Source organism: Nicotiana tabacum, chromosome 1 (genome assembly GCF_000715075.1).
Source record: "Nicotiana tabacum cultivar K326 chromosome 1, ASM71507v2, whole genome shotgun sequence".
Lineage (NCBI taxonomy): Eukaryota > Viridiplantae > Streptophyta > Magnoliopsida > Solanales > Solanaceae > Nicotiana > Nicotiana tabacum.
In genome coordinates this window covers 158488308-158499076 of record NC_134080.1, presented here as the reverse complement: position 1 = coordinate 158499076, position 10769 = coordinate 158488308, and the positions used below count along the sequence as shown (strand labels likewise).

General features: G+C 39.7%; 1 protein-coding gene across 1 annotated transcript; it reads right to left on the bottom strand.

The window, feature by feature from the left end:
* Window positions 1-5704: 5704 nt before the first annotated feature.
* Window positions 5705-9092, bottom strand: LOC142181297 (basic blue protein-like). Its single transcript, XM_075254298.1, has 2 exons — window positions 8778-9092; window positions 5705-6289 (listed from the first exon to the last, which is right to left on the bottom strand). The coding sequence occupies exons 1-2, from the start codon at window positions 8932-8934 to the stop codon at window positions 5955-5957; spliced, it is 492 nt and encodes a 163-aa protein (XP_075110399.1). The 5' UTR covers window positions 8935-9092; the 3' UTR covers window positions 5705-5954.
* Between the last annotated feature and the right edge of the window lie 1677 nt (window positions 9093-10769).

Genomic DNA, 10769 nt, shown 5'->3' with positions numbered 1-10769 from the left:
GGACTTCGCCAAAAAGAGAAGAGTTCGACCTCGGTCGAAAAACGACGGCTTACCATTTCGACAAGTTCGAAATAACACCCTTTAAGGCCAAGGGCCATCTCCAAAAAGAGGAGAGTTCGTCCTTAATCGAACAACGATGGGTTACTATTTCGATAAGTTCGAAATAACAGCCTTTAAGGCCAAGGTTCTTCGCCAAAAAGAGAAGAGTTCGACCTCGATCGAACGACGACGGGTTACCATTTTGACAAGTTCGAAATGACACCCTTTAAGGCCAAGAGCCTTCGCCATAAAGAGAAAAGTTTGAACTCGATCGAATGACGATGGTTTACTATTTCGATAAGTTCAAAATGACACCCTTTAAGGCCAAGGGCCTTTACCAAAAATAGAAGAGTTCGACCTCGATCGAACGACGACGGGTTACCATTTTGATAAGTTCGAAATAACACCCTTTAAGGCCAAGGTCCTCCGCCAAAAAGAGAAAAGTTCGACCTCGATCGATCGACGACGAGTTACCATTTCGACAATTTCGAAATAACACCCTGTAAGGCCAAGGGCCTTCGCCAAAAAGAGAAGAGTTCGACCTCGATCGAACGACGACGGGTTACTATTTCGATAAGTTCGAAATAACACCCTTTAAAGCCAAGGGCATTCGCCAAAAAAGAGAAGAGTTCAACCTCGATCGAACGATGAGGGATTACTATTTTGATAAGTTTGAAATAACACCCTTCAAGGCCAGGAGACTTCACCAAAAAGAGAAGGTTTCGACTTTGATCGAATAATGACGAGCCGCTATTTCTATTAGTTCGAAGTGCTAAGGACAAATGCCATCAGGAAGAATAGAAGGATAGAAAAACTGGGATTTGCCATATAGGCGCCTATCATACACCAAAGCCATAAACAGTTGGAATAAAGGTGAAGTACAAGGCAAATAACGAAGAAAAAACTCTCATTTATACAAAGTCATTGTGCGGACTATTGCCGCTTACATATGGCCCAAGCCAACAATAAAAAAAAGAAAGGGGGAAAGAAGGAAGAATGAAAAGAAAAAGGGAAAGAAACAATGACAACAGGTGACAAACAACTATAAAAAACAACAAACAAACAACTAAAAGTAAGTATAGGCGAGGACAACATTCTTCATACGGCGTCATCACCGCCATCACTATCACCATCACCATCTGCAAGAAGCCCTCCATCACCAGCATGCGCACCCTATTAGCTTCAGGCGTCGCTGCATCATACCCATAATTTATGCGTGCCTCCCACGCTTTCACTCGCGCTTCTTCATAGGCAGCCTCAGTCAAAGTACCCACCTCCCATAAACTCTTATATATATCCCGCTGGGCTTTGGTGTAAACCCAAAGCTCGTGCATATGGCGGGAACGGCGGTGGAGGAAGACTCCATCTGAGCCAATAGTCACCCATTTTCTGCCTCTAGTGTTACGACCTGATCTCGCAGAACTGATGCCTCTTGATCGATCTCGCTGATGCGTTATTTGAGCCTTGCCTCCATAAGGGTAGTCGTTGCCCTTTCCGACTCCTATTCGGATTGGAAGACGCGGATGGTGTTCTTCAGGGCTGCCTCCCTCGACGAAGCCTCGGACCAAGCACCATCGATGCTTTCCAACCCAACAAGCTTGTTCTCCAGCGCGGTCAATTTCCCCATCCATTCCACACTCATTGCCTCGACCTTGATCAAGTTCTGATCCATCTCTGCCTGTATAGACCTTAATCTCTCCTGCAGATGCTCACATTCTATGGCGACCCCCTTGCCCAACTCGAGCTCCTCGTCCTTAATTCAAAGTTGCTCCTCGAGCACACTCTTGCTGCGGATAGCTTGCATCAACTCTTGGTCCCTTTTCTCCAACTCCTCACCAAGAGCCCGACTACTGTGGTTTGCCTTCAGCCGCTCATGCATATCGCGGCACTTATTGTGGTAGCAACGATACTTCTCCAACATCTTCAAGAAAATCTTGGCCCGAATGTTGGCCTTGCGAATGCAAAGACAGGTTAAAATCGTGTCCTCAAGAAAGACGAGGAAAAAGCGAAAGAGAGCATAATGTACCCTCAAGCCCATAGAGGTAACCTCATCCATCAGATCAACATCAGGAACGGACCGAAGGGATGCGTTCTCGGATTTGGAGCACAACATGCCAAATTGCGGCACCAGATCCTCCGTGTCCCCCAAGAGATTGGTATCTGAAAGGATCTCAAGAATACGGGCCAAGCCTCTCGCACGAGCCACCGAGTGAGTAAGGCCCTCCTCAAAATCCTGACATCATTAGGGTCGAGGTCCGACTCGGATTCATAATCGTCGACTACCATGCCTTTCCCTCTTTCGGAAACCGAAGGGGGAGCACGACCAACTGCAGAAGATGAGGGTACGTCCGAAATTATGACGGCGGCCCTGGAGATCTGATTCTCCACCATGAAAGGTTGTTGATCACCGACAACGGCAAGAACTTCTGATTGAGCCAAGGCACCGGCCGGTTTCGTCCCTACGAGGGAAGCCATGACAACACCCTCTCTAGAGCCCGTCGTGGGAGAGTCATCCAGATGAATCACTATAGGGGGCGCAATCTCAAACTCCACTCTCCGTCTCTTCGACGACCCCTCCTCTTCCCCAATAGACGGTGATTCACCCGTCGGGCGAACAACATAGGTCGGGACCTCGTCCTGAGAAATGGCCCTCGCAGGAGTAACTAAGTCCGTAGACACAACTAAAGCAACCCTCGATGAAGGTCGGGCGATGGGTACCACGACAGGGTGAGCAGATAAGGCCGGCTGACGAAAAGCTAACAGAGGAGCCCTTGCTCTCCGAACTCTGCCTGACATCAACAAACGATACATAAGAAGCCAAGTAAAAAGAGAGGAAGAATAGCAGACAGAAACGTCATCTTACCTGTAAGAGGCCTGCATCCGAACCTATCATGAAAGGTCGACCATGTGCGAATCCCCAATGTATGGGGAAGGATGGTACCTACCCAGTCATGAATACCTTCGACGGGAGGAGGGGCAATCTCTCGGCTACAAAAACATGATAAAGTTTAGTACCATAACAGAAAATGTTCGGGCATCTCATCGACTAAAGATACAAAACTTACGCACAAAGTTCCACTTCTCAGGGAATCCCGTTTGGCGACTCTCTCTCAACACAAAGAAAGAAGAGATGAAAGGATCTTCAAGTAGCCCTGACTAAGGTTTGAAAAGATTCCCGGGGGTACTACAGCTTGCGTGGAAGGCTAGGGGGGTTTTTAGAAAGCGCGAAGACAGAAGACGTCGTAGGGAACCAATTTCTATCGCTTTCCCCCTCTAGTGGTCATTCATTCTTTTGATGACTCGCAGTCGAAAGAGTTGGTTGGCAGTTCAAACCTCAGAGGGAGTTGAAGAGAGGCCTTTCAGTTCGTTCAAAGGCACTAGGGACGAGCCATTACAGACGGTCTGATGCTTCTGGAGTTCGCTCATATCGAATTGTCCAAAAGCTCATCAACCTGTCCGAGGGATGATGAAGGCGATGCCACAATTGAGGGAACCGCCCTCTTACTCTTTTTTAGATAAGAATGCGAAAGACCCTGACCCTGCCAACCAAGCCCACTCAGATAGACTAAGTAGACTAAAAAAAGTGCACAAGAAAGACTAAGGAAACAAAACCTTTTCTCGATAACGCTGGGCCAAGTAGCGACACTTCACCCAGATTCGATCATCACGTCAACTTGCTTTATTCAACAAAGTGATCAAGCTTCTTAGCCACCGGGGACCGGCCTCGTGAACGCATTCGCTAAAGGCACTACTGGCCGAGTGGGCAGGTTCCGGTTCAACCCCGGTGGGAGTACTGAAGTCGGTCGACTCTCTCCCAGGGCGAGGCAGGATCTCAATCACTGATGGGATCTCCTCATCTTCCACCACATCTACCCCTCCTACGGCCTAAGCAACACTTTTCGATACCGGACTAGTGACAGGGAGATCGGCGCGAGAAGAATCGCCAACCATTTTGATCAAAAGACATGCCAAAGAAATAACGAAAAAAAGGGATGAAAATTTTCAGTGAATACGAGGGCAAGCAGAAACTTGGGGTATCATAAAGAAAGTATATCTGTGGAATTCTCTCAAGTAAAAGGGGAAGAAGTGTGTCAATCGAATGATAAGCTCCCTCTATTTATAGGAGATATAAATCCCCCGAGCATGAAACCCAAGAGTCGCTAATCGAATCTGATAGGGCACGAAACATTTCAGTTCCCCAGGAACATGTGTAATAATGGCGGTAACCACGAAACAACTTTTTGATACCAAACAACGTTTCGGTTCCGAAACTGCCGCAACGGTCCATGGGAATCGAAAGAACGCCTCCACTCTACCAAAAACCCAAGAAATGTAACTAAGGAACAAAGAGTCAAGAGTCAGATTTAGCTCGAATTCGTAACAATCATGATCCGTCTGCCGAGCCCGACAGAGGACGACCCCGACAGACGGAGGGACTAACTGTATTGGTCAAAATCTGACCATCACGACCGAGTTGACCAACGTCCTGCCTAAGTGACCGGGCAGCGAAAGATAGTATAGCTCGCTCCATACCCCTTTCCCGACATCCGATGAGTCGGAAAGATCGGCGCTTAAAAGCACGACTAAGACATATTGGAGGCAAGAGGACATCGGGCCAAGCAAAGGGCAAGGGTGCCACGACTATATATAGCAAGGGAAAGCTTTCATTGAGGGAGGGCTCCTCCTATCTCTCTCTAAAGCTAAAAAGCTCTCTCCTAATATTCTTGATAGAGAGGAATTAATCTCTAGAAAAAGATGTAAAGCTGTCTCCTCATCGATTAATGGGAGACGCAATATTGAATCTCAATAAGATCATTTATATTTTCTTCATCTTACATACGATCCATACTGCTAGCTCTTTGATCTGGAATTTATTATGTCTGACTAAGATTTACCCCTTCATCTTTGATTGATTTGTCCAAAAAATTTCAATATCTTTTGAGTCAAACAATATATTTCCTCCAACTTTATATTTAAAATGCCCTCTGGCTTAAGACTTAGACATACTTCATTTCCTATCTTGAAATCCAACCATAACGATTAACAGGTGATTTTAGAAAGGTGATGTCTATCTGGCAATTGGCCTTCTAAATTTTCAACATTCCATTCTCTTCCCCTCGCTTCCTTCCATATTTTTTTGATTTTCACCCGATGTTTGGTATGTGTATCAAATTCGCGCTATGTAAGATTCATGAAGGGGAAAAACGTTTTAACCAAGATTTTTTTTTCGTTCTCAATACTCAAATTCGAGACATACTATCCATCTCACCACAACGCTTACTAAACCTGGACCCTCCCAAAATAACCTCTACTTGTGCCTTTTTCTTTTCAATAAATTGGTTGGCTTGGCTTTATATTCTTTCTTAACATTTTTTTCCAAGTTAAATGTTTATCTTTAGTTTGGTGTCCTCTGTTATTTCTAAATTTGTGATTCTAAGTTCATTCAGAAAAAAAAAAGGATGAGTTTTTTGGGAATAAAATTCAATCGCTAATTTAAACTAGTGTTATGTTAGTTTCTGTAATTAAAGTTCTGAATTTTGATTGGTACAGAAAAAACAAAACCAAATTAGGAGTAATCTTTCCCTTTTAATTTAAATACATCTCATCCATAAATAACTTTTGATTAGGTATATAGAGGAGCCAAATAATATTAATGCAAACAATATAATACTAATACAATGCTGATGGGTTAAGGCACAATTAATCCTTGCAAATGACAAACTTGGCTGTATCATGTCTTAACAGTTACAAGAAATAAGATAGTATTCCTTATTCCATAAATAACTAATATGAACACATATTGCCTCTCATTAACATAATTAATATCAAGGAACGAAACCGCGATCGACAACTGAACGCAAAAGAAATGGAAAACGTAAAAGAAATAACAACTCATATATAGCACTGCCTCTTCCCTAGACCATGAATGCAAACAAGGCACCAAACACAACTGAAAATCCAACAACTATTTTGCTCATGGCGCCAAAAGCTCCAGAGGCACCATTAGGCTTAGTGGTTGGCGCCGTCGAGCCGGAGCCGGAGGAAGTTCCTTGAACTTTAATGGCCAATTTCATGCCAGTAGCACAGTGATTAAGTTTAGGACAAACAAAATAGACGTCAACAGGACTACTTGCAAGGGTAATGGCAGTGCTGCCATCAGTAAAGCTTTTGATGGCATTTGCAGTGTTGCAATTATCATAGCCATCTTTTGTTACTATGTCCACCCCATGGCTTCCATCATAGTTGAACACTGATCATCATCATGTAAATGTAATTAGATAATACGTACACCCGATCGATAGTCTTAAGGTTTTCTTTTACTATCACTGTTGTTTAATTTACTTGTGAAAGCAGGTCATTTAATTTATTATTTTCATCAGGTTAGCAATTACTAACCCTTATTATAGCTATTTATTTGTAATAACCGTTAATTTTTTGGATTGGAGAAAAATATTTTTCAAAACTTTTTTTTAACCTTCCATACTTTATTCCCAACCTCTACCCCAACCCCCACCAGCACCCCACCCTACCCCTACCCCATCCTCCACCCCACCCCACCCCATCCCCCACTCCCTACCACTACCCTCCATCCTCTACCCTATCCCACCCCCTACATCACCCCCACCCTCTTACCCATTTCATCTCCCGTGGTGTTTAATTTATTTAAATTATATATTTTCCAAAAAAATATATTTTTTGCTCACTAACCAAATACTAAAAGATATTTTTTGAAAAATATTTTTTACTCACCAACCAAACATGAAAAATAATTGATATAACCATTCATTTCCTAGGAAAACATTTTCCATGAAAAATATTTTCCTTCGTAAGACGAAACAAAAAACTATGAAAAGCGTACATTTTGCTGACTGTAAAAACAATTTTTTTTTCCGGCAAAGGGCCAAATATAACCTTGTACTATGATAAAAATTTAAATATAGCCTTCGTTAAATATTTGGTCCAAATATACTCCTGCTGTGATACTATTAGTTCAAATACCCCTCTTCTATTAAGTTTGTCCAATGTGGACATCCAATCCTACTTGGCGTTGATATTTGATGAGGTGGATGCCACATGACATGCCACTTCAGCGCCCTAATCGATATTTAAAAGACTAAAATTTGAAATACAATATCTTTTATGGTAGCAGTAGCAGTGGCAATAGTGGTGGAGGGGAAAAAAATTTTAGTGGTGAAAAAAAAAAGGGAGGGATAAAATGGGTTAGGGGCGCTAAGGTGGCAAACCATGTGGCATCCACCTCATCAAATGTCAGTGCCATGTAGGCTTAGATGTCTACTTTGGACAAACTTAACGGAAAAGGGGTATATTTGAACCCAATAATATAACAACAGATGTATATTTGAATTCAAAGTATAACGCAAAGTATAATTAAACCTTTGGTGATAGTATAGGAGTATATTTGGCCCTTTATCCTTTTTTTTTAACCTAGTCTACTTCAGTTATATTAGGTGCAGTGGCGGAGGCAGGATCTCCACGAAGGAGAGTCAAAAAAAAAATTTGTATCTAGTGAGAATTGAACTCATGACCTTATGTAGATTTTGAACCCCCTTGACCACTAAACTACACTTTTGGATTGTGTTAAGGAGGTTCAAAACTTAATATATAGAGGTAAAAAATAGATTTTGCCTTATATATACCGTGTATTTTTTCGGCGAAGGGGTTCGAGTGAACCCATTGCGCCCTAAATCCGCCCCTGATTAGGTGAACCTTGAGTAAGATGTGATTTCATAAAGTCAAACCATGATGTAAAACTCAAACAACCATATAATATTCTCAATAATATACATATATCCTTCAGCACGTCAGCCATGATGAGGCATCGCCTGATTTGGTGAGTGCGATCTAATTATTTTAACTAGGAATCTTGTGTAGTAGATGAAAAGAGTACTCAAAGACAGTGACATCTGAACTAATATATTCGCTTTTCTACTTATCCTGAATTTGACTGTTAATATCTCCATCTTCATTTAGAGTTTATTCTTTGCTTCATTTTATCACTCTTTATTAATTTTATCACTCTTTATTAACAAGATGTTTGATACGGTCACTCCCGAGAAAACGATGATTTAAATGATTCTCCATTTTTTAGGAAAGATAAAGGGTCATTTAGTCAAACGACCGGAATAATCAGTATTATTAAATAATTCTTTTAATTGGTGCACCAAAACCTTAAAATGGAAGAAAAAGATTATTTTGTTGATCTAATTATTTGATCAATCTCGTGGTAGTAATATCTTTAACTAAAAGTTTTGCCTTTTTTCGGCAAATAAAATGAAATTTAATGCTTATACATAAATCTATGTTTCAAAGCCTACACTCTCAACTTATAAACTACGACTTATTCGCACATAGTATTTTCATCAAATTATATCAGCTTATCATGTTTAAATGATCACTAAGAAAAGTATATATGCAAATACATGGTATGCATATATTGATTGAGTGTAAACATCAACATCAATATCTTCGCTTTTTTACATGCAGAATTCGAGTTGAAAATCATGGATTCTGTTAAACCCGCAAAAGCCTTTTACATCCCCGACGGTCTAAATACTATCTCCCCCTCAAAAAGGCATCATTTTCAGTTTCCAAAGGATAAACATAGTACCTCTAAATTGACGAAAATTTGTAGATTTTTCCAAGTTCCCGCCAAAAAAATTAAAAAATTATGTAATTCCTTTTAAAAAAAAAGAAGTAAATAAAGATGACAAACTTACCAAGGGTGTCACCGACATTGAAAGTTTCACCAGATGCCCAAGAGGAGTAATCTACAGATTGGCTCCATCCATTGCTGCCTCCAACAATATGCTCCTTGGCAAAAGCCATTGGAGAAGCAAGGAGAAGAAATAGGAAAATGGTTGCAGCCACAGCCATTAGATATATAATTTCTTCAAAGAATTGAAATTAGAAGCCTTTTGTTCTTTGTTTCTGACTTTATTGGAGACAGAGATATTGAAGAAATACACAAGTTTGGAATGATGTTAGCCCAACTTATGTAGACAGCTTATGGTCATGAAAAGCTTATTTGAAATGTCATTTATTTGATTAAGCACAAGAAACTGTGGGACCAGTCCCAATTAAAATAAAAGAACTAAAAGAAAAGATAATTATCAAGCGACGCAATTAATTTACCAAAACAGATTTGATAACCAACTTGGTAACAAGATTGCAACTTGCAATTGCAAATTGAAAAGAGAACCAATCTGATTGGTTGTAAGGGACAACAACTTCACTAGAAATAGGAACATTCATTATTCATTTCAAGTACACCAAATCGAGAGAAGCAATAGAAAGTTAGTGAAAGTAATCCAAAGATTGTACTCGAGATAAATAGTGAGTGATAGTAATATCGAAGTGAGAAGTTAAAGTAAAGATCAGTGTTATTTCTTTTGAATTTGTAGTAGTCTTTTGACACTATTAAATTATAATATTTTAATAGTATTATATTGTTCCGCTCGACTATTGTATTTTAGCCTGTTAAAAGATTTGTGTCTTTGTTACTCTCTTGTGTTATTATTATTTATAGTGAATATTATTCCTAGGCGGGATATTATTTTTCCAACTACTTAAAAAAATGTAAGAATTTTAGTTATACACGACCAGATCAGTTTTTTACATAAGATAATTATCTATGATAAACATCAATTCTCAAAATATCTATATATTATCGGTGCATATACCTTAAATAAGCAAAAATGGTAGTAGTTCGAAGTTTCTCATGAGTAACAACATTATATATACTAAGGAGTTTGGTGCTGCTTTTTTCCATGTCTACCTAATGCATTAGGACATTTTTGCATGTTTCCCCACACAAATTTTCTTCTACTTGCCTTGCTGATGAGGCTTAGCATCTTGGCTTTATCGTTACGAAAATGCCTCGTTTATATATGTTTACAACAGTTTTAGATTTCTATAAAAATAAAAAAGCACTATTTTCTTCAAATTCTGCACTAATAAAATAAAATTCACTATTAGAAATCCGGTAAAAAGTGACCACAAAAAGCGACCAAAGTTGGTCGCTTATAGGTCTAAAAGCGTCCAAGCATGCTTGGTCGCTATATTGCTCGTCCCTTTATTTTAGGGACCAAAGTTGGTCGCTAATTAGCGACCAACTTTGGTCTCTAAGGTAAAAGGACCAAATATTCTGGGTAAAGACTATAGCGACCAACTTTGATCGCTTTATTATTTTAATAATATAATTTTGGCAACCAAAGTTGGTCTTTAAATGTAAAATACGTTTTTTTATTTATTATTAATCATAAAAAAGCGACCAACTTTGGTCTCTAATCCAAATATTATATTTTAAAATCTGAAAAATAGAAACCAAAGTTGGTCGCTTTTTTATTAATTTTTTTAAAAATTAGCAACCAAAGTTGGTCGCTAATTTCAAGAATTTAATTTTTTTTTAAATATAAGCGACCAAAGTTGGTCGCTATATTTCCAGATTTTTTTTTAATGGAATAGCGACCAAGGTTGGTCGCTTTTTGAGAAACCTGGGTTAATTAGCGACCAACTTTGGTCGCTATTTCCCAAAAAATTATTTTTTTTAATAGAAAAGCGACCAAAGTTGGTCGCTTTTCTGGGTATTATTTTGGCAGAAACTGGTTGTTTTGGCAGCTACACCACCTGTCAGTCGTACCAAATCCCTATTACAAGCAACAACAACAACACAACAACAACAACAACACAAAAACAACATTAAAACCCAT